At 55.3% G+C, this 24,407-nt stretch overlaps 1 protein-coding gene across 2 annotated transcripts in view; it reads left to right on the top strand.

Annotated features, from left to right (window-relative positions):
- The window catches only part of FTO (FTO alpha-ketoglutarate dependent dioxygenase), a 297,600-nt gene extending 283,489 nt beyond the window's left edge, over positions 1 to 14,111 (top strand). For both annotated transcript variants that reach the window (XM_028126963.2, XM_028126962.2), the window contains one exon: positions 12,001 to 14,111. In XM_028126963.2, coding sequence (XP_027982764.2) covers positions 12,001 to 12,154 — 154 coding nt within the window. In that variant the 3' untranslated portion in view covers positions 12,155 to 14,111. The remainder of the gene's footprint in view (positions 1 to 12,000) is intronic.
- Positions 14,112 to 24,407: the final 10,296 nt, after the last annotated feature.

The following is a 24,407-nucleotide window of genomic DNA, read 5'->3' as shown; positions in this document are numbered from 1 at the left end:
AATGTCCTCACGGCCTGCTTCAGCGTAAGCTCTCCTAGGCCTGTTGGGCACGGACTCTGTAGCTGAGCTGAGTCCGAGGGCCCTGGGAGCCCAGGCTGGTGGCCAGGCCGTTGGGGCCGGTGAACCCAGAGGCGGAGAAACATGGGGGCTGTGACGGTGGCAGGAAGAAGGGTTGGTGCCGCTCCTTAGAGAGCGACCCTGCCCAGCCGCGGCGATCCTGAGGGCCTTTGGGTAGGAAAACATCTGCTTCCACTTGGCCTCCTTGTTGCTTGGTCAGTTTTTAAGAGGCGCGTAGATGAGAGACGTCTTACAAAGCTCAGGTGTTTACGTTTCAGCCCCAGTCTCTTCTTGTCACTCCTCCCCCGCAAGCCTTGGGTTTCGAGGGTTGGCGGGACATTGGGGAAGGTGAGAAAGGACCCCCTTTTCCTCCTCCAGGCCTGGGGCGACCCTACCTGTACTGTGTTGGTAGTTATCAGTTCACCCTCAGGTACGAAAGAATGGTTTTACCTACGTGACGTCTAAGCCCTGTGTTGCCGAGCCTAGCATGGACTCCTTCTCCTCGAGTTCCCAGAATTCTGACTGGGAGACAAAAACTCAGAACTGAAAACAGTTATATTCTCGAAGGACGGAGTCCCATCCCCGAAGGGTTTTGTTTCATTCACCATCAGTTAGTATCTTATCTGTCTTGAATTACACAAGTTTTGCACAGATGTAAACATTTAAAAAAGTCCTCCTTGACCTCTAACCCCCCATCTCAAACCTTGTCCTTCCAAATATTTTTTCCTGTGCATTTACAGACGTATAGATATAGCCATAGACAATCTTCCTCGTTTGTCCTACATCCGTGGTCGGCAAACTGCGGCTCGCGAGCCACATGCGGCTCTTTGGCCCCTTGAGTGTGGCTCTTCCACAAAATACCACGGCCTGGGCGAGTCTATTTTGAAGAAGTGGCATTAGAAGAAGTTTAAGCTTAAAAAATTTGGCTCTCCAAAGAAATGTCAATCGTTGTGCTGTTGATATTTGGCTCTGTTGACTAATGAGTTTGCTGACACTGTCCTGCATGAATGGTAATTGTGCTGTACAAAGCAGTACCCACCTAGCTTTCATCATCGGTCACCTACCTTATGCCTGGGCAGCTTCCCCTCCCTGTTAGAACACAGACTATTTAATCTGTCTTACTCCACTTCATTGTCACAGAGAAGTTCTCAGTAGAAATCTGCCGGTTTGGTATTATTCCCACAACGCGACATGTAGGTGGTTCCCAGTTTTTCAAATCAGGGACAGGTACGCACGATGTCATTATCTGTTTGGGACTGAGGTAGTTCCAGTCATTGATTGAACAGCGTGCTGGCATTCGCAAATGCCGTGCTGAGAAGGTTCACACTGACCCGAAAGCTCAAACTACTTCCTCAGTGTGTGATTCTAACAAGCCACGTCTCCTTTCTGATGGTGAGGACGGAAACAGGAGACATGGGCATCCTCCGTGCCCCCCACAAATAAGTAGACGCTCCCAATGGCTGTGAATTCCATGTTGGGGGTGGGGTGGGGCGGGGGTGGTGAGCAGCTGTCAGAAACGCCCGAGTAAAGGTTGTAATGCAACAACATGGTTATGGCATGTTCCTTGTGACACAGATTCCGTTATACCAAAGGTCAGGCCGTGTCACCTGAGCTGTGACCACCTGTGACCATATGGGCAGCCCCGCCCGGTGCTAGCATCCTCCTGTGTGGCCCTGCACGTTCTCTGTTCGCCCTCCTGCTAAGACTCGTGTTATAGAGAGGCGTCTCTGATGATGGCAATGACGGTTTTCCATGTAGGGCATGTGTACATGCGTGGTCTTAATCACCACGTCTCGGACTCTTACACATGTAAAAGGAGGTGGCAGGACATTCTCGGAAAGGGTCAGAACAGTTTGCCAGAAGGGCGGAGGGGCAAGCCCTTTCACTGGGATCTCAGACACTCTCCTCCCTGAAGGCGGGGAGTGGACAGGTGCCGAGACGGCCCCAGTCCCCTCGGGGTGAGTGGGAGAGCGAAGGCGTCTCTGCCGTCTGACCGCATGAGCAGAAGTACAGACGGACACTCCCCGTGTCAAGTAAAGAGGCTGGAATGTTTTTAAAATCACACGGATTACTGTTCGGTTCAGGGAACAACCAGAGTCGGGTGGCGAGTGTTGTCGAGTAGAGAGCGGTTCTGTGAAGGTGAGACCCGGGAACTGAGGACGGCCCTGCACGGAATGAGCCTCCGGAGTGTGTGAGGCGTGGGCGGCTCCCTGGCAGGCCAGGCGCGGGGACCGCGGGGGACAGTCCCGTCCGGCTGGGCTGGCCCGGCCCGCTCCCCGCGGACCCCCTGCCGTACGGCTCAGCCAGAGCCCAGCCTCTGCGCCCAGCGGCCTGTGTTCAGGGGCCGGAAGGTGACCTGCCACAGGCCTCTCGCTCCCAGACGCCTCCATCTCAACCTTCTGCACACGCAGGCATCGTCCTTTCGTTCCCGGTGACCCTCTGAGTTTGGCGAATGAGAAGGCAGCCGATCCGCAGAGGGCCCCGGGGTGTCTGCCCTGCGCAGACCCACACTCGGGCCCGCGCCTCTCCCTGGCCCCTTTTCTCGACGGAAAAAGCCTTCTTCCTGGGCCAGCGGCTCCGAGACGAGGTGGCCGGCGCTGGCGCACGCGGCGTGTTTTCGGGATGGAACCTGGGCTCTGCGGCTGCCTCCGTGTGACAGGTGGCACAGTGCCCCTTCGGGGCCCTCCCCAAGGTCACCCCACAAGCAAACGCTGGTGCTGGCGGCATGCGAATCACCCCAGACAGCGAGGGAACGACAGGCCCACGCTTCCCGAGCCCCGAAGAGTGAGTCTTTGCGCCAGCCCGGGAGGGCCAGGGGTACGCACTGTAAGTAATACACTGGTACCGGCTGGTCTCTCACCTGGAGTTGTCCTCAGAGATGGGAAAGCTGTCCTTGTGATGATTAACGAATAAACCCACCAGTTAACCCGCAGTTTGGAGGCCACGTGGCAACCCTAAGGCGTCTCTCTAGCCACGCGTCCCTCCTGTCCCTCCTGTCCAAGGCACCGGCAGGCTTTGTCCCCGGGCTACATCACTAGCGGCCCGGCACGGACTTCCCTGTGCACAGCCTTCCGTGTGCGAGGGCGGCAGAACTGGGTCTGCGATCTAGCAAAGTGCAGTGTTTACAAAAGCCTTTCAAACCGAGTCATCTTATATGCGAAGCCGCACTGGCCCAGGGGCCCGGCCGGCCGTGGCTCTCAGCAGCAGGATTGCCCGCCCTCCCCCGCGGCCCCCGCGGCCCCGAGGAGACAAGGAGCAGCGTCAGTGCGATGGGAGCTGAGCTGCAGGTAGACACCCATCGTGTGGACTCAGGAGCCCGGCGAGGCCTGGAGTGCTTTCTTCTCTTCTCTCCCGGCACAAAGCGGGGCAGAGACTCAGGTAGCGGGTGACCCGGTCCAGAGCCTTCCCTCCTCTCAGCCCTGGGGTGTGGCAGCCTGGCAGGGAAGAGCCTCAGGAGGATGTGTTTGCTTCATCCCCCGAAACCTCGTGTAGGTTGAGCTTAGAAGTTTACCTTCTCAAATGACCTTATTCCTGGAAACGTTCGAGGCTTTCATTCCCTGCACAGCCTTCTGTATGTTCCCATCTTATTTTATTTTTTAAAATATGTTTTAATTGATTTCAGAGAGGAAGGGAGAGGGAGATAGAAACATCACTGATGAGAGAGAATCATTGATCGGCTGCCTCCTGCACGCCCCGTACAGGGTATCGAGCCCGCAACCCGGGCATGTGCCCTGACCGGGAATCGAACCCTGACCTCCTGGTTCATAGGTTGACACTCAACCACTGAGCCACGCTGGCCGGGCCTATGTTGTTATCTTACTCAAGGAAGGCCTCAGGGATTGGATCGTGGGAAAGTGGTGACCGGAAGGATGGGAAGAAGCCACGGGGCAGACGGTCCAGGTGAAAGACACAGCAGACGCTGATGCCTGAGAGGAAGAGCAGATGAGCCAGCAGGACTAGGGCAAAGCGAACAGCAGGACACGGGAAGGAGAGAAGGCCCCGGAATCGGGGGCGGGGACCGAGCAGATGCCGGGACGTGCAGAACTGTGACTTTTTCTCAGCTTTGAAATCAGTGCACGGCATGCATTCAGCGAAGACTGGCGTGTCCTCGAAAAACTGGCCTTTTGTCTTGGCCCAGATTCCGAATTTGGACTTCCCGCCGTTGGGCTGGGGCTACCTGAGCTTCCCGCTGTGTTAGTGAATGTGCTCCCGGGGGAAGGGAGACGAAGGCGCAGGAGCCCCCGCTCTGGAGAAGGTTAAAATGAACTCGGGAGATTTCCTCGGCGTCCAAAGCCAGTTAAGCAGCCCGGCCGGCTGGCCGTTCAGGGGTAGGCACCAAGAGGTCTCCGGTTCGATTCCCAGTCGGGGGACATGCCCGTGTTGTGGGCTTGATCCCCAGCAAGGGGCGTGCAGGAGGCAGCCGATCAATACTGATGTTTCTCTCTTATTGATGTTTCTGTCTCTCCCTCTCCCTTCCTTTCTTTCTAAAATTCATAAAAACGTATTTTAAAAAACAGTTAAGCAGAGAACATGGAAGTATTTCTAAAAAATAGCAGTACAGTGGGAAGAGACTGACAGGTGAGCAGATGCGGGGGGAGGCATCAACTCAGATTTATTTCACAGCTCACAACTCCAAGGAGCATTCCACCGTGAGAGCAGCTGGCCCTTTGCTCCTTTGTAAGCCATTGTCCTTTGCTCATGCCTCAGAGCGGGAGTGGGTGATGCTGCCGTAGCAGTCTGTCTGTCTGTCTGTCTGTCGTTGACTTTACGGGAGAAAATCCTTTGTAGAAAACAGGCTCTGGGTGTTCATCAGATTTCTCCATGATACCTGCTCCTCCCGTGGGTTACGACGAAGTTTCTAGATGCTGGAAACCAGTGGTGTTGTTAGCCTTTTCCCTTTCATTTCCACGACTGTGCAGTACTGACGTGACTCATGATCTGCGTCTGAGTAAGTGGCATTGAACCAAACAGTCAAAAATTAAAATCTTCATCCCAGCCGGTGTGGCTCAGTGATTGAGCATCGACCTACGAACCAGGAGGTCACAGGTGGTGGGCTGTGGGCTCGGTCCCCACTGTGGGGTGTGCAGGAGGCAGCCAATCAATGAGTCTCTCTTCTCATTGATGTTTCTATCTCTCTCTCCCTTCCTCTCTAAAATCAATAAAAATATTTTTAAAAAATTTAAAGTCTTTTTTTAAGAAGAAATGTTTTGAAATAACATAATGATGCATCTTAAAAACATCCCAGCTGCCTTGAATTTCGGATGGTTAAGTTATTCTGGAATCCTTCTGAAGTTTGAGACCGTCTCATGCGAACTTGACTTAAGTTTCAGGCAACAAGGAAGTCCTGGAGTTGGGGCAGGGTCATCCTTTGTCCTCACGCTCCTTTGTGGGTGCTGTGCTGACAGAGGACCGCGGAGAGGCCATATTCTGTGGCCGAGAGGAGGGCTCGCGGTTACCCGGTGGGGATTTTGTTCCAGTAATTGCATCAAATTGGACCGTCTGCCCTGTCGCAGGTACAGCATCCATATCGCTCATTAAGTCCTACGCCTGCCCGCCGCCCCTCCCAGCGGCCGAGGCACGGGCGGAATACATTTTCCTCCAAAGTGTTTGTTTTCATTGTTGCCCTTTAAAAATAATGAGCTCATTCTATTCCTTGGCAAGGACCGTTACCCTAGACCGCTTTGAAATCGTATATCTTTTGTCCAGCCCATTTCGGCCGCAGTTCCATAGCTTTGTGAGCCGGGGAACCCAACCCGGCCGCTCCTAAAGCGCCCGTCCGAGCCGCCGCAGACTCGATGCCTAGACTCGCCCGGCCTACTTGACCTTTACATTGTTAGCCGGCCAGGTAGAAGGCATGCAGGTTTCAGGTGACCCTATCATGTGACCAGAGATCAGAGGTCAGCAGCTCCTAAATGTGCAGCCCTCAACGTGGCCCATTCATCGCCCTCATTATGAAACTGACGGGCCGACAAATGAATCCACCCCGGGCGAAGACCGTTCTCAGCCCTCCACCTCCCCGGGCCTGCACCCAGCGGAGGGCCAAGCGCTCTCACATATTAAGTGGTTCCACGAGCCTGGCAGGGGGGGCGGGGGGATGGGGAGGAGGACTCCGGAGGCCTGTGCTGTGTGCCGATCCTTTGCAAGAGCCGACCCCGAGCTGGTGTTCACTGAAACGGAGGTGCTGTCGGGAATTAGATGCCATGTGATGTGAAATATCCTCATCTTTCACCATCGGAATTGCTGTGTGGGACAGGATGCCGGGCAGTTTATGGTCGTAAAAGATGAACATATATCTTTTATTCCTATAGACTCTAGATCAGGGGTTCTCAACCTTTCTAATGCCTCAACCCTTTAATACAGTTCCTCATGTTGTGGTGACCCCCAACCATAAAATTATTTTCGTTGCTACTTCATAACTGTAATTTTGCTACTGTTATGAATCGTAACGTAAATATCTGTGTTTTCCGATGGTCTTAGGCGACTCCTGTGAAAGGGGTCGCGACCCACAGGTTGAGAACCGCTGCTGTAGAGCCTAAGACCATCGGAAAACACAGATATTTACATTACGATTCATAACAGTGGCAACATTACAATTATGAAGTAGCAACGAAAATAATTTTATGGTTGGGGGTCACCACCACATGAGGAACTGTATTAAAGGGTCGCGGCATTAGGAAGGTGGAGAACCACTGCTCTAGATGATTATGTAAGAAAACGTGACCTCCATCGTTGGCCATAATAATGGTCTTTGTAGAAATGTGAAGGGAAATAAAAAGTTATCCTCCTTTTTTCCCCCGACGTGGTTTGGAATCTCCTGGAGATCTAAACTGGCAGGAGGACAGGGCCCATTTCAGACCAAATGGGACTCCCCAGAAAGGGTGAGGCCTGGGGGAAGGGCAGCCAGCCAGATGCCCAGGGTCTGGCCCAGCCCTCTCTCCCACTTCCCAAGGACTGACCGTGGGGGAGGCAGCCCTCACCCCAAACGGGGATCCGATACTTCGCTCCCGTCTCTCTCAGTTATGGTGAGAACCGAATGAACCTGTGCGGGGGCTAAGATCTTGGAGGCATTCAAACAGCGTACAGAATGTAATTGTCCTTTGCATCAAGCGTTGCTCTCTTCCTTCCCATGAAAGAATTCTCTGTTAGGAATTCATTCTTCTTGTCTCCTCAGCGGCCCGCGCTTGCTAATAGTTCTACATCAAGGTCTAGTTTCTTTGTACTTTTTTTTAAAGCTCGCTTCCCCCCCCCTCCCCCGACGCATCTTGTAGCGGGACCCATTGCTCCTGAAACCTTTCTTCATGGCCCCATTGAGAGTGATGGGGGTGTTACCTGTCCTTCTTTATTTGTGGCGACATTTAGGGACGGGGAGGAAGACCGTACGTGTTTTCTTAAAATCGATGGCCAGCGCATTACTATAAAACCTATCGATTAAAAACCACAGAGCCCGGCGTTCGTCACCCAGTCTGTGAAGTGATGCAAGGAGGGAAGGAGTTTCTCCCTTGACCTCTGCATTAACCTTGTATCGACGGCTTGCATACCCCTAATTAACACACACTTTAGCTAAAGTGGTTAATCCCAGCCGGGCGGCCAGTGTCCACTAATGTAGCCGCGGCCCTGGCCATCCGGATCTCAGTGTGGCCCTGGGGGAGATCCGCGGACGGTGGCCCCCGGGAGTGACACCTGTGCTGGGGAGGGGACCCTCCGGGCAGTCTGCGCAGCGGCCACCCATAGGACACCTGTCAGCCGCTTCCCATTACATCACAAGGTCGATCCTTCAGAGAGAACCATTCCTAAGCAGCGAGAGTTTGCAGGCGGGGGTGGGGGGGTGGAGGGATGACACTTATGGAGTTTTTTGAATGGAAAGAGCATGAGTACGTATTATTTTCCTTTGCTTCGTGAAAGGAACAGGGCTCCCGAGTAGATTCACGTTTATTCGCTAACCCGAAGCATTAAAAAGAAGGTTTCTCTTTAAGATGGGAGGTGAGAGGACAAGGTCAAAGGGGAACCTGTAACTGGTTGCTGTTTAGCTGGGTTTGGAAGGATCTGCTCTCCTGGGGACCCCCGGGGACAATCCGTGCCTCTCTCTAGAAAGGTCCTCTCGTCCTGGTCATTACACTGGCTTCTGTCACACGAAGGCCCGTGTGGAGGACACCAGCACGCTCTCCTTTCCCGGGTAATTGGTCCCAAGTGGGAACATGATTTGAACCCAAAGCCAAAGCCAGTGTTTCCTGCTTTCACACCCAGACGAGCTCAGCCCACGCCACACTCTGTCAGCATTCTGGTTTGGCCAGGGCACCATCCGCATCCACTCGGCGGGCGGGGTGGAGCGGGGAAGCATGGCCGGCCCGTCACAGCCCTGGGCTGGGGCGTGTGCTCCACGGCCGGGGCAGACCTCTGCAGCAGGCTGTGTTCTCTCACACCCCCTCCAGGTGAGGGCAAAACCCACTGACAGGTGAGAAAGCACCCCTGTGGCCAGTCTGCAAACCTCCTGGCATTCTAGGTGGGCCAACACTCATCACAGCCGGCTGATCTGCCAACTGGGTTAATGTGTGTGCAGACCATTTTCCCGCTGCGGGATGAGGTACTCCTTTTGGAGTGACTTCCTATTAAGCTTCCCTTTCTGGTTGAGCATCCCTCTCTGAGCATCACTGAGCATCCCTCTCTGAGCATCACTGAGCATCCCTCTCTGAGCATCACTGAGCATCCCTCTCTGGTTGAGCATCCCTGAGCATCCCTCTCTGAGTATCACTGAGCATCCCTCTCTCATTGAGTATCACTGAGCATCCCTCTCTGAGTATCACTGAGCATCCCTCTCTGATTGAGCATCCCTGAGCATCCCTCTCTGGTTGAGCATCACTGAGCATCCCTCTCTGAGCATCACTGAGCATCCCTCTCTGAGTATCACTGAGCATCCCTCTCTGATTGAGCATCACTGAGCACCCCTCTCTGATTGAGCATCACTGAGCATCCCTCTCTGATTGAGCATCCCTGAGCATCCCTCTCTGATTGAGCATCCCTGAGCATCCCTCTCTGATTGAGCATCCCTGAGCATCCCTCTCTGAGCATCACTGAGCATCCCTCTCTGAGTATCACTGAGCATCCCTCTCTGATTGAGCATCACTGAGCATCCCTCTCTGATTGAGCATCACTGAGCATCCCTCTCTGAGCATCACTGAGCATCCCTCTCTGATTGAGTATCACTGAGCATCCCTCTCTGATTGAGCATCACTGAGCATCCCTCTCTGATTGAGCATCCCTGAGCATCCCTCTCTGAGTATCACTGAGCATCCCTCTCTGGTTGAGCATCACTGAGCATCCCTCTCTGAGTATCACTGAGCATCCCTCTCTGATTGAGCATCCCTGAGCATCCCTCTCTGATTGAGCATCCCTGAGCATCCCTCTCTGAGCATCACTGAGCATCCCTCTCTGAGCATCCCTGAGCATCCCTCTCTGGTTGAGCATCATTGCATATCCCTCTCTGGTCCCCAGGCAGCAAAGAAAGCGCCATTTACACAGCTCTGCCAAGCTCCTCTGTAATTAATCTCGGCTTCCCTCGAGTATTAATTTCCTCCCATCGCTTTCATGTGCCTTAGAGACGGTCTCTGGCCCCGGGGAGATGTGCCCTGGGGACCACAGCAGCGAGTGGCACCGTCTCCCACACCCCCTCTCTCAAAGGCGCCCGAAGAACGCACCCTCTGGTCCCGGGTGCCGTGCGGGGCTTATCGGTGCAAACAGTTTAATATTTATGCTAAGAGGATTGTCCGACGCAGCTTCTGTTGCTTTAATTCTTGCTTTAAATAAATAATGAGAACATTTACACACGCGACTCTTCTCGGGCCCGGAGGTCAGCTAATCTTATTATTTATGAAGTGATGTGCTACATAATAGTACTTAGCGCGTGTTAACAGACGCCATTATCAGGCCGGCGCGGAGAGCGGGAGATATATGGGAGGCTGTGTGTCATGTGCGGCGAGGGAGTGCCCAGGATGCCGGCCCCGCAATTAAGCACACGGCAAAGTAGGTGTTCAGTTGAAGTATGTTTTCCTGGGGGGACCCCCTTTCCATTGATAATTCCCCAGAGAAGGAGGTGTGTCGGAGTCAGGAACCTTCTCTCCCATCACGCTTGGAAATAGGTCCATTGTTCGATCTCTTCGTGGTCGGTCCCCCGCAGAAGACAGATGGTGGCCTGGCCACTGCTTAATTGGTTTAGAGAGCACGGGGTGCGGGTAGAAGAGCTCCCGGTGCGGATGGTCCCCAGCTTACAATGGCTTGGCTCTGACTTCTGTTCTTTTTACTTTACAATGATGCGAAAGCGGTATGTATGAAAATCACTACAGGAGCTAGTCACACTTCGTGATGCAATAGGCTTTGTGGTAGAGCCGTGGTCGGCAAACGGCGGCTCGCGAGCCACTTGCGGCTCTTTGGCCCCTTGAGTGCGGCTCTTCTACAAAATACCACGTGCGGGCGCGCACGTACAGTGCGATTCAAACTCCGTGGCCCATGCGCAGAAGTCGGTTTTCGGCTCTCAAAAGAAATGTCAATCGTTGTACTGCTGATATTTGGCTCTGTGGGCTAATGAGTTTGCCGACCACTAGGTTCGGCGGATCCCATGCATTTTCGACTTACAGTATTTTCAATCCTGATGGTTTGAAGGGACGTAAGCTATGTGTGCTACATCAGGGAGCACCCGTGTTTCTTCTCAGGGCACCCGCTGTCACCGCCACGTGGCCCGAAAGTATAAATTGTTTACTCTTGTTGTTGGGGCTAATCCTCACTGAGGATATTTTTCCATTGATTTTTAGACAGTGGAAGGGAGGGAGGGAGGGCGAGAGAGGCGGGGGGGGGGGGGGGGGGGGAGGGAGAGGGCGGGAGAGAGGGAGAGAGAAATATCTATGTGAGAAAGACACATCGATAAGTTGCCTCCCACACGAGCCCCGACCAAGGCCGGGGATCAAGCCTGCAACTGAGGTACATGCCCTTGACCGGAATTGAACCTGGGACCCTTCAGTCCGCGGGCGGGTGCTCTACCCACTGAGCACACCAGCCAGGGTGAAATTGTTTATTCTTGATTGCAGTTTGCGTTTCCTTCTCTCTGGTCCTCTGTTCTCTCCCAGATAAACAAAGCTAAAGCCACACGGGTCTGGCCAGACCCATGTCACATCTGCAGGCCCGCTGCCCACCAAGGTGTGGTGTGGCCGCTGCCCGACTCCTTCCTCCGAGGCGGTCCTGGAGCCGCCTATGCTAATTAATTTCTCGGCCGTTGAAGACCAATCCACTTCATGAAAACCGTGGTTTAAGTGTTCTCCTTGGGGAGTAACTGCTGCTCGCCTCTTAATTTAATTTGGTGGCGGCTCCCCCACGTCCTCATCAGCAGAAATGAATATTAACCTCTATTTGCATAGCTCCCTGTGAGCCCGGCTCTCCTTGGCGTGCCTCCGCGGCGCACGGGGCCGGGCGGGACGCATGTAAATCTCCGGGACCTCCGGAGTCAATCCCGGCCTGTCCTATTGTTTAATCTGCCCTCCGACGTTTCCAGGCAGTAAATTCAATTTAATCTTCCCCCGGTAATCTGGTAACACATCGAAATCCCACCGTCATTCAGAGCTGGTAGTGGCTTCCGCACACACTTGCCATCACAGCGGAGCTCACGGGGAACGAGTTCACCAGCTTGAAAGGCAGAGTGACCGCTTTCCCCTGGCGATGGGCCTCTCTGGAGCCACTGGAGAACCAGCGAAATCTGGGAATTGGAACCAAAAGGAAAGTTCCGGCACCATAAAGAAGGGTCCTCCCTCCGCATAACCACCTGCTCACGCTGACGGGCCGTGGCCACCGCGAAGGACGGTCTTGGGGGCGTTTGGCCGCGTCGCCTCCAGTTGTCCTTGGGGGTCGGGTGCTCCGGGCGCTTCCTCCCGTTCGATGAACTGCCTGTTCTCCCTCTTCCAGGTGCCAGTCCCGGGTCGCTCGCACTTTACCCGCCGACCAGAAGCCCGAGTGCCGGCCGTACTGGGAGAAGGAGGACCCCTCGATGCCCCTGCCCTTCGACCTCACGGACGTCGTCTCGGAACTCAGAGGCCTGCTCCTGGAGCCCAAACCCTAGGAGGCGTGTGTGTCTCGGGGGAGGAGGAAGAGGCCATCGCTGGCTCCTCTCCTCCATCCCCACCACGGGCAGTGTGGGTAGACGCGGCCTTTAGATGGTAGAACCCGGGTCCCAGCTAGAAACGGCTGGGGAGTGGGGCCCTGGGATGTGACAGTGTTTGGACATGGCCCAGTGTGATTATCCGATTTGATATTAAACAGGACCCCACCCCCCCATTGTCCCCACTTGGATTTTTAAAGTGAGCCGTCCAGCTCCAAGGCCAAGGGAGGTGACCAGGGTGAGCCCAGCCTGTGACAAGGCCCAGCCTCCTTCCTTCTGAAGCCTCTACAGAGCAGCAAGGGCAGTGACTAGCGCCGCCTGGGGGACCACAGAGCTTAGAGACGTCCCTCCCGTCCCTCGCCGCACCGCTTAGAGGCTGTGGGGCCCAGTGTGGCAGCCGCCAGCCATGCATGGCTCCTTCCATTTAAATTCGAAGCTCGTTGCAAGGAAGCATTCATTGAGGGCGGGAGCCACGTGGCGGGTGGTGAGTGGCCACGTGTGGCTGCCGACGGCTGCCCTGGCCGGTGCCCAGAACATCTCCATCCGCAAGGGAGGCCCTCGGGGACGACCCTTCTAGACACAGCGTGGGAGCAGGCCGTGGGCTCCCCCCCGCACCCCCCTCTGCAGCCCCGTCCTCACAGCCGCAGTGAACTGGAAGGCCAGCGGCTCATGGAGTCGCCTCTCTCTTCTCTAAGAAACACCTAGGAAAGGCATCCTGGACTCTGCACGCAGGGACCGGGAGTGCTGGCCATTCAGAGCAAGCCGCCCTGATCCCGTGAGAGAGACACGGCCCCATTCCCAGCGCTTCATGGCGTGAGCCAGCGTAGCTGTGTCCGTCTTTTCCCAGATCCCCCCATTTGCGCATAATGACAGGTGGGGTCGATGGCATTGGAGCCTTAGAGAGACGAGCTTGAAACCTGGGCCCCGGTCACAACTCCCTCCACTAGCCTGGTGACCTTGGGCCCGTTGCTGGGCCTCAGTTTTCTCATCTGTCTAATGGGGACACTGAAGGCACTGGCTCCCAAGGGGCAGTTACTTTGCCATAGACGTCTCGGAACACTCTCTGACATGTCGTTAAATGCCCCACACAAAATACTAGAGTCATTATGTACCAGTGAGCCGGCCCCTGGAGACGTGTTCCCTCCCGTCCTCACTCCTTGCACCAGGTTTGTCTGGTGATGCCGAGACATGTCTGCTGCCCTTTGGTGACCCCTAGACATGGTGAGACTAGCTCGCCCCTCCCCCGGCCCGTGATTCTCTCGGAACTGTGTGCATATCGGAAGGCGAGGAGCGCTTAGCCCCTCAGAGGCGCGCTAGGCCCCGCCTCCCTGCCATCAGAAGCTCATCGCTGGTTCAGCGCATGCGCTCACTGCCCGAGCTCACCTCCACAGAACGGTCACGCCAGGCAAAGCGGCCAGGGCTTCTCTCCGGAGACTGGGTGTCTCCGGCCTTGGGTGACTCCCAGGCGTCCTTGAGCCTCCCTATCCGCATCAGTGAGGGGAGCAGGAAGCCTGGTCCCGGGACCTCCCCCACTCACCCAGCCCTGCCTCCGGGGTTTGCGGGGCACATGGAGCCATGTCGGGGAGCAGGGCCTGGCACAGAGGGGCCGCAGCCCCGGCACCTCCGGGCCATCTCGCCCGGGTTTTATGCAGCCCCCACGGCGCCGGTTCTCTGTTCATTTCACGAGGGCCGACATCTGAAAACTTGGGAGATTTCCTGTGAAATAAAGCGTGTGCTGTCTCTAGGGTTCGGACGATCCGGCAGCCCCGGGCATGGCGGCGAGCCGAGTGTCTTCTGGCTCCGAGGTGGGCGTGAGCCTCCCCGTGCCCGCGGCTCCGGCCTCTGCGTGGTAAACCCCTCCCCTCATGTCACTGCCCCCCGGCTTGCCGCGCCCCTGTAGGAGAAATAAATGTTGAGTGCTTACCCCAACATGCGTGTGTTGCTATTGCGCCTCCTCCTGGGCTGTCTGCTCCGATGTGTTGTGTAAAAATGTCAGCGGGATGAGGGAAGGGGCCGAGAAAGGCTCCGGGAGGCCCTCCTGTGCAGGCGGAGGGCCTGCGTCCGTGGCCGTGGCCGTGGCCGGGTGGGGCCGGGGCCGGCGGTGAGGCCGAACGGTGAGGCCATCTCCTCCGCGGAAGCGGTGGCTGTCGGCTGTCGGCAAGCGTGATGCTCTCCCCGGGCCTTCGGTGCAGAGAAGGAGGAGGGGCCAGAGGCATCGAAGGGGGCTGCTGGGGGGTGCAGGGGGGACAGGAAGCCTGGTCCCCGGGACCTCCTCCACTCACCATCCCCGCTGCTTCTTGCCAGGCTTGCCTGACCCCGCTCTCCGGGGAGAGTGCTCTGAAGACAGCCCTCGCTCCCCCCCACACAGCTCAGCAGCGGGGAGCCCTGGGCACCCACAGACAGGCCCCTGCCTTCCAGGGCTCCTCTCTGCCCGCTCCCACGCCAGGTGTGGGGGTGCGGGCATGTGTAGGCACCAGAATAAGGACTTGCCCTGTAGTGGGGGCACAGACAATAGACCAGCAAGTGAGGAAGATGTGGTAGGTGCCAGGGAGGGACCCCCTGGGTGAGGGGACGGAGCGGGTAGAAGGGCCCGCGGCCGGGAACAGCTGGGTGGGCTGCTCGGGCAGGAGAGGGCCGCCCGAAGCAGAGGAACGAGAGGGCAGTGGGGGCGGTGAGGGGGAGAGGCCGGACCAGCGTGTGGGTTTGATTCGGTGCCGGAGACCCCGGGTTCCCTGCAGGGAGGGTGCGGTGGCTGAGCTATTCCTGTTTGCAGGTCATCGCTCCGGCTGCCGCCTGACGCCCAGGGTCTCAGACAGCAGGTGGCCCCTCATCCCCGAGGGAGATCCTGAGATGGGGACGGTGTCCCGGGAGCCCCCTGAGTGCAGGAGGGGGTGCCTCCCTCCGGGCAGCCCCCGCACCCCGGATGCCACACCCACCCCATTCTCCCTGCAGCCTCCGCCCAGGGGACTTGGCTGGTCAGGGCATCGCTGGAAACAATGATTTTATTAAGAAGTTTCTAAGCCCATCCGTGACTGAATCGAGGGGCGCTCGAAATGAGCTCCCATAGGCCCCCGTGAATGGGCACCCCACATTCCGGGGGAGGTTCTGTGTGTGTTTCGGGGGACGGTGTTTTCGAATGCAACCTTTCCCCCGCTCTAGTTCGGGCTGATTTTCACCGCCGGGCAAATTGCATGCACGTGGCCCCCGCCCCGCTGAGTGCTGTTTATTTGGGAGGCCTGTCAGGGGCAGGCCCGGGGAGGACGGGATTTTTATTTGAAAAGGCAACTCGGCAAACAGACGAGAGGGAGGGGAGCCCGCGGGCCACGACGCGGGAAGTGGCCACGCCGCGGCGCCAGGCCGCCTTGGTCCCTCGGTGGTTAAATGGTGGTTTTAATCACGTTTCATTGGGAGCCGTGGGTAGCGCGGTGGTGAAATCAAGTTGACAACCATATGGGGGAGGGGAGGCCCCGGAGCAGGCAGCTTCGGGGGCGGGTGGGGACGGGAGAGGCCGGGGGCGGCAGGAGTGACTTCCTGCAGGAAGGACAGCCACCTGTCCCCGGGAAGCAGGTGTCAGTGGCTGTCAGGCAGAGGGCACACCTGGCTCTCTGGCTCGCCTGAGACACCCGGATGGACCCCTGGGAAAGCACCAGAAAGGTCCCTTATTTTTTTAAAATATATTTTTACTGATTTCAGACAGGAAGGGAGAGGGAGAGAGAGAAAGGAACATCAATGATGAGAGAGAATCACTGACCGGCTGCCTCCTGCACACCCCACACTGGGGATCGAGCCCACAACCCGGGCCTGTGCCCTGACCGGGAATGGAACCATGACCTCCTGGTTCATAGGTTGATGCTCACGCCCTGAGCCCCGTCGACCGGGCCTCTCATTTCTCGCTTATTAACAAGGTAAAGCACGGCCCGCACCCCCATATTCCCCCGTCCTCCAGCCCTGTGCCCCCTTCTCATACCACAGTCCAGGTCCCACAGGAGACACCAAGTCCACACAGCCATCCGCCAGGTCCTCCCCAACAGTTAGAGACGGCTCCTCTGCACCCCCCGCTCTGCCATGTCTGCGACCATGGACCAGAGTTCAGAACCCCCGGATCCTGGGGGCCGCAGAGGCCTCCGGCTGCAGAGTCCCGGTTCTGCGTGCGACCCCAAGGCTACCCACCCTCTCAAACCTTTGTTTTCTTGTCTACAAAATGGGCATGATAGCCCGGCTGTCGTGTCTCAGAGGTTGAGCATTGACCTATGAACCAGGAGGTCACGTTCGATTCCTGGTCAGGGCACATGCCCGGGTTGGGGGCTCGATCCCCAATGGAGGCGTGCAGGAGGCAGCCTATCCATGATTCTCTCTCATCATTGATGTTTCTCTCTCTCTCTCCTTTCCTCTCTGAAATCAATAAAAATATATTAGAATGAACACAAAACACACAATATGGGTGTGATGGCAACGTACCTATCACCCGAGGCTGTAGGAAGAGGGCGTGGGTGGGTGTGCATAGACCATGCCCCGCAGCGCCCGGCACATCCAGGCGTCAGGACGCGCTCCGACGGCAGTGGGTCCCTGAACCCTCTGGGCTCCGGTCTTCGTTTGGGTCACAGGAAGGATGGTGACGGCTGCCTTATTGGACTGTCTGTCACCATGATAAGCGGTTCACATTACATCTCATCAGAAGTACCAGAAGAATAGGTTCCCACCCCATATTTCCACCCATTTGCGTCTCGAAGCTTCCCCGTTTGTTTAGGCCCGTGGTCAGCAAACTCGTTAGTCAACAGAGCCAAATATCAACAGTGCAACGATTGAAATTTCTTTTGAGAGCAAAATTTTTTAAATTTAAACTATATAGGTAGGTACACTGTTATTAACTTAATTAAGGTACGTGGTATTTTGTGGAAGAGCCACATTCCAGGGGCCAAAGAGCCGCATGTGGCTCACGAGCCACGGTTTGCCAACCACTGGCCTAGGCAGATGGTGCGGACCTTTATGATCCATGAGATGCTGTGAAAAATGACTCTTTCGTCCCTTCCCCCATTCCCGTGGCGGGATTAGGCCACCCATCGCAATTTTAGATTTGTTTAAAAAAGGATTCTTGCCATCCCCTCCTGATGGATGATCCGTGCACAACAATTGTTGATCGGCTTCGCATGGCGGAGGGCCGGGGCCCGTCTCTCTCCGGGGAGGGACACATTCATTAACTCCCGGCACGTGGTCCGGGCCGTTCCCGATGGCGGGTTCACGACTCCTCATCAGTCCTGCGGGAATCGAGGTAAGAGCTCCTCGGCCCGCGCGCGCCCGGCTAAATGGATCGCAGCCGACACGGATGCGTGTGCCTGTCTGCACTTGCCCGGAGACAAAACCCATCAACTTCACAGAAGCCACCGACTCCTTGTGGCACCAAGACAGATGAGAGCTGGGAGCCGGGGCGCGGCGTGGTTTTTAATCTGGTAAGTGCCGGGGCTTCCCTCCGGGAGATGGGGAGTGCTGGCCGAGGACGGCGGCGCCCACGGACGGGCACAGAGGGGTCAGGGGCGTTGCACAGCCTGGTTCCGGACCCTGGGTGCTCGGGGCCTGCTGACCCGCTTGGTGAGTGACTGTCCATAGCAACCGCCTCTGCTGTCTTGGGAGGGGTCAAAGGTGAAATACAGGCCGTCTTAGCGTGCCAGGTTTCAAAGGCACCCTGCCTGTCCTTCCCAGCTCCCCAGACAAGGAGAGGGTCGGCAAGCTGGAGGAACCCTCACAGGAAACGCCCCCCCCCCCCAGGTGTGCAGGGGGGTGATGGAAGGGTTGGCATACATGTCATTCACTTCCGATCAGACAAGGCCAGTCCGACAGGGGAGCGGCCCGTGGCTCGTGTGGAGGCCACCGCCTCTCGCACAAGGATGGTCTCCAAGAATAACGCCAAGGCCTCTGTGTCGAGTCCTGCAGACGCCATGCCCCCTGGGGATCGTACCAGACCCAGCCAAGGTGCGTTCTGCATCGGATCAAATCCACCTGGGCCCCGGACACGCGGGCGGACGGACGGAGGGAGCGTGCCTTCCTCCGTTTCTTTGCAAAACTGCCGTCCCCACCCGAGGACGCTTTTCACCCTTCCCAACAGGGACTTCCGTCTTTACAGGCAACCTGCCCACCTCGGAGCCCGAAAGGCTGACTCGATTTCCCAGGGCAGCTAACGCTCCTCGCTCCTATCTCACCCCACACCGAATCCTGGACCTCTGGCCACCCTCCTGCCCTCCCCACCCCCGCCCCCGCGCCCGCCCCTGCCCCAAAATCTTCAGACAGAGATTTCCAGTTGATTACGCCTTGATTAGAGCTGGGAGAGAAGCAGGCCAGGTACATAGGATTCTCATTGTCCTCCGTCGGCGGCTCCCCAGCAGGGTCAGGCGGAGAGGGCTCTCGGGGAGCGGGAACAATCAAGCCCTGTTTACCAGGGACGTTTAGTTTTCTTTTCTCAAAATCAAAACAGAGTTTAGTAGGCAGCGTATTTCATACAAGTCTCTTGATCAATAGAACGATCTGTCAGAACCCATTAAAGCCCCCATTAGCCTGAATGCATTCAAAGCTAAGCCAGTGGATCATTGGAGGGCCGCGGCGATTGTTTTTAATATACTGTACATTGATTTCCCCCCGCGCGCAGGGCCGCGGGTTTGAAACTAACTGGGTATGACTGAGCTTCATTGGCTGTCTCCAGCCCTCGGTGAGCGGCGTGGTTTCACTCTGACCAGAAATGTCTGTGGATGGTTCTTAAAGAGATCCAGACCCCGGTGGACTTCCCAAGGTTTAGGCTGGATCGGGTTGTAATTTTGTTTCCTTTCCCGGGCTTTCTCCCATTTCTCTGTGCCCATTAAGTGAGCTGTGTGTGCAGGACGGGGGCGGCATCCCCGCCCGCCAAGGAGCTGGAGAGAAAGGCGCTGGGGAAATTTCTCTGAAGGCGGGGAGCCCTGGCCGAGGCCAAAGCGAAGTGAATTTGACAGCCACGGGCCAGCAGAGCCCTGCGCCCAGCACGGGCAACAGCAGCGTGGCCGCGTCAGGGCCCCCGCGGTGAGCTGACGGTGAGGAGGCTCCCAGAGGCTGCCGTACATCCAACTCCTGTAGCACTGATGCTTCTGCCTTAGCCAGCCTGGATTCTAACCAACACTCACGGATTCCTTCCTAAATACCAGACCCTGTCCTAGGAAGACGAGGTCCTTGTCCTGTAGTCCTGTTCTCAACCAGGACTTCCGGTCTCAGCCCCCTTGCCCATTGTAAAACAAAGCTTGAGACCAGGAGAGCTCCAAAGAGAAGGTTTTGTCTGTTGTACCCATTTTACAGATGGGGCAATTCAAGCCCAGATGGGAACAATGACGTTAAAGTGAACTATAGATCTCGGATTTCAAGTCTCTGGTATAGATTGAGGTTTGGGAAGAATACACACATTCTCCAACCCACCTTCCAAACAGAACTGAAGCATGTTGAGGAGGAAGATGGTCCCAGGTTGCTTATAAGAACAGCCTATCCCCTCCCATTCCAGCCCAGAAAGGAGAAATTGTGTTCGTCTAATTGTGTTCGTCGTTATTTCTTTTTCCCCTGGGCCACCAAGTTCCACAAAATTTTTGTGGTTTTGGACGACCCGAACAAGCCATTGGAATGTATGGGGCAGGATCTTAAAGGCAAAGAGGCCAAGATTCATCACTCCCAACACTGGCATGTCAAGCAGCAGTAAAATCTAGAGCAGGAATCAGCAAATTACAGCCCACAGTCAAATCTGGCCCACTGCTTGTTCTTATAAAATAAAGTTTTATTGGAACACGGCCCCACGCATTTGTTTACATACTGTCTGTGGATGCCTTCGCAGGCATGAGTGGTGGTGACAGAGACCGTGGTGCCCACGGAGCCTAAAATATGTACTGCTGGGCTCTTCCCAGATGGCAGAGTTCACAGGCCCGAATCTTTCCTTCCGTTTCATTATGCTCCTTAGCCCTCAGAACAACATTCCTTATGCCCCAGATCCTTTAGTTCGTACTAGCGATCCATCCCACTAACGTGTATCTGGCACATAATAGCTGCTCCATACACATGCATTGGCTGGCTGTTGGCTAGCGTGACCACCTACCATCACCATCCCCAGCTCTAAAATCCGCCCAGCTCCCTTTCCCTGAACATGTCTGGCCTCAGCGTACAAGGCTGTTTGCATTTCACCCCCAGCCTCTCTCTCTCCAACTCCATCTCCTCAAACTGGCTCCTCGCCTTTGTTCCAGCCACACGCAGTTTTGGAGCGTGGCTGGGCCTGGGGGGAACGTGATCAGCACAGTGAGTGCCCACACGGACATCCCATCAAGGAGGTGCTGATATGGCAGCCGAGCATCTGAGCTGGTGTTTGGGGCACAACAGCAGGGGCCAAAGGGGGTCTTGGTCTGTATGGGATTAAAGGGGGGCAGGAGAAGCACCCCCAGAAGAGCGTGGGCAAGGCCTTTGGGTGGGACCAGGGCCCAGCCAAGTTGCATAGCATTGGGTCTAGGGGTCCAGTCCCAAGAGCAAAAGGCCAGTGGAGGGGGAGGGAAGACTGGACAAGTGTGGTGGACATGGCCTTGGGGCACTGGGCATGGGTTGGCAAGATGAATTTCAGATTCCACTGGTCTGGGGTCATGAGGCTGCTAAGACTGTGGCATCACATCATACACGTCTGACTCAATTCAATACAGGTGCTCAGCAAACACACGCACGCACACGCACGCACACGCACGGGCAAGACGGCATCATGGTCCCATCCCCAAACTGCACACAGTGAGTGCGCAGCCCAGAGTGAGGGGGGCCGGGGACTTCCCTGATGCTCAGCTGAGAAAACACAATCCGTCCCGGCGCAGGCGGACAGCCCGTCCGAGAGCCCGCGCAGGTGGCCACGGCGCCGTGGAGAGATGGTCAGCATCACCAGGTAAAGGCAAACGAAGTGGGGAGCAGCGGGAGAAGGGCTAATTTAGAAAGCCTGGATAACACCCCGTGCGGGCCAGGCCGCGCAGACACTGGGTCCCGCGGGCATCGCTGCTGGGATGCGAGTGGGCGCAGCCGCTCTGCAAAGTGGGTGGGCCGTTGCTTATAAAACCGAACATGCAGCTGTCGCATGACCTGGCAATTGCATTCCTGACCCTCTGTCCCCCCCAAAAATGAAACCTAAATGCCCACGAGACCTGGACATGAATGATGGTAGCAGATTTGTTGGCAATAGCCCGAACCGTAAACAGCCCCCAATGGAGGCCGCCTAAGCAACGCGCTCCTCTGGACACACCTGCTTTCGGTCTAGATGTGCAGGGGGTCGTGGGTAGGACCAAAGATTGCGGGGATGCTCAGGCATACCGAATCTTAAACTATTCTAGAAAACACCAAGGTAGGGGTTTGGAGTGAAATTGGTGGATAGCACCGCCCCCATTTTTATAAACAACATTCTAAATATTTTTTTTAATTGTTCAACTTCATAGGAAACTTGGAGGAAACCTTTTTTTTGGGGGGGGGGAGGAGAAAACTTATTTTTGGTGTCACCTGTCTGATCTCATCTCCTATGACCCTCTAAACCCCCACTCACCTCCAGCATCTCTCTGCACCACGCACTCTGGCTGCCCTGCACCAAGCACCCGCCCACCTCAGGCCTTCGCATTGCTCTTTGCTCCGCCGAACCCTCTTCTCCCAGATACACATTTCGCTCAGGTGCACGCCTTCACCTTCAGGCCCTTCCTCAACCGTCACCTCAGACCCTCCCCAAGGAGGCCTTCCATAGACCACCTTCTTCACAGTCCACTATTGGGATGGCTCACATGAAGTGTCCAAAATCACACTTTTAATGACAGCTTTATTGAGATGTAATTCACACACCCTAACCAAGGCAACCATTTCAAGACTGATGTTCATCTTAACCGCATCTCGCTTTAGGGACTTTATTGTGTGGATTCTAAAATGCCTTCCTTCCTTCCTTCCTTCCTTCCTTCCTTCCTTCCTTCCTTCCTTCCTTCCTTCCTTCCTTCCTTCCTTCTTTCTTTCTTTCTTTCTTTCTTTCTTTCTTTCTTTCTTTCTTTCTTTCTTTCTTTCTTTCTTTCTTTCTTTCTTTTTCTTCTTTTTTTTCAGTTTAAACATCTAACATCAGGGTGCACCTTCCGATGATGGCATGTCCTCGTTTAATTGGCAATGTTTAATGTTTTCTTTCTTAGCGCTACCTCAAATAATGATGTGGCTTCTAAACAAGAGCATCTTTGAATCGATGGACTTACAAGCATGTCAAACTCGCGGCCGGCGGGCCTCATGATTGACATGCTTAGCAGGGCGTCCACTTTGCGTCGCCATTTATTCCAGAGCCCTCGGCGTGCTGGTTCCCGCTGGGCCGCTGGGGAGGTGCGAAGTGCGTTGGTACACTGCAGCAGGGAAGGACTGCGCGTGGGGCTGGAGGCCGGCAGCGGGCAGGGCCGGGCCTGCGGGGGCTTCGCGTTCCGGTGCCGGCGGGGTGGGGTGGGAACGTTTTCATTAATTCATGATTCTTGCTCTTCTGCCTGGAATCTTTTCCTTGCCTCCTCTCCTGCTTCTCTTTCTCCAGTGCTTGCTGGGGGATGTCTCTCCTTGTGAGCCTGTTAAAAGGAATAATATTGAAAAACCTTCACAGCGACTCAGGCTTTGAAAACTGACATCAAGGTGAATGCCGAGTGGAAATTTGGGGCTTGCCAGGCTGCCACAGGCAGTTTGCATTTAAACAAGTTGTGACTTTGATTTAAGCATTTGACTTGATGGGTAATATATTCCCAGGCAGGGGATGATGTATATACTGCTTCCATCAGAAATATCAGGTTCCGTGTGTGATGTGTTTATTTCTCCGAGTGGTTATGTATTTAATAAATAATGCGGTTCGGTGGGTATTATTTTCATTCCAGTGTTTGATACCTGCACAATGTGTCTCAGATTCGGGGCCGAGTGACACCTCATAAATTATGAGCTGTTATTAGCGACTTTCTCGTTGCATCTTAATTATTAGGCTGAAAAGAGAGGGCAGACTTTTATAAGCATTCATATTTTCTTCTGTTTACAAGGCTTTTACTGACGTCTAATAAATTTAATTACCTCTAATAAGAAGAGGAAATGAAGTTCTATTTAGCAAATTCATTGCTTTGAAATGCATCTTGTAGCTTTATGAGCCTGGCAAGCCCCGGGAAGGTGAGAGCCATTTAAGGAGCTGTGGCTGGGTTAAACCAACTGCAAAAAACGGTTGAATTATTTTTGTTTCCATTTTATAGCTTAACCTCCAGGGTAAACTCCAGGCTACCTGATAAAGCAGCCACTCAGGCACCTTCCACTGCGCAGGCTTCTCCCCGCAGGGCCGCAGGGGCTCCTGTGTGAAGGGGACCTTGTGCAAACACAATTTCAAATTTGGAAATTGGCTGTGTCTTGACCCACTTATCTTCAAGCGCTGTTCATTCCCGACTCCTTTGTTTTGCTCATATTATAAGTCTATTGTTTGTTTTTTTTCCAGGAGGGCTCCCAGCGGGGGAGGGGGTGGAGGGAGGAATTAAGGCAGAAAAGACGAACCCATTCTGCCAGCACCACTATCGTTTGAATCAGACCCACAATGAACGGGACAGGGGGGTGTAGGAAGGACACGTGGTGATCTCGGATCACCCACTTCCTGCAGAGGGTGGGTGGGCCCCTGGAGAAGACGGCTGGCGTGGAAAGGTGGTGTTTGGGGGATGGTGAAGCCTATCAAGTATTAAACGACTCACTTGATAGGGCATCACACCATGCATTTGGATTTATTCTTTTGGTCACATCTCTTCCCAAAGAACAGTTGTTTGTTTTTTAATTTTAATTTTTATTTTTATTGATTTCAGAGAGGAAGGGGGAGAGAGAGAGAGAGACATCAATGATGAGGGAGAACGATGGATCAGCTGCCTCCTGTATGCCCCACACTGGGGATCAAGCCCGAAACTGGGGCCTGTGCCATGACCAGGAATTGAACCATGACCTCCCGGTTCATTGGTGGATGCCCAACCCCTGAGCCACACCGCCTGGGCTGTCCTGCTGGGCGTGAAGTGGTATCTCATTGGTTTGCTTTTTCAAATCTTCTGCTGGCCTCTTGGCTTCTGGTCAGTGTGACCCAGTGACCGTTTCTCCTCCCCGGAGAGCCGGCCTTGAGGTGTGTGATGCTGATCAAGCCTGGCTCTGGGCTCTGGTGGGATTCTCTCAGGGAGCTCCATGGAGAGCTCCC

Source organism: Eptesicus fuscus, chromosome 21 (genome assembly GCF_027574615.1).
Source record: "Eptesicus fuscus isolate TK198812 chromosome 21, DD_ASM_mEF_20220401, whole genome shotgun sequence".
Lineage (NCBI taxonomy): Eukaryota > Metazoa > Chordata > Mammalia > Chiroptera > Vespertilionidae > Eptesicus > Eptesicus fuscus.
Note: the sequence above shows the minus strand (reverse complement) of the source record. Positions and strands in the feature narration are given on the sequence as shown.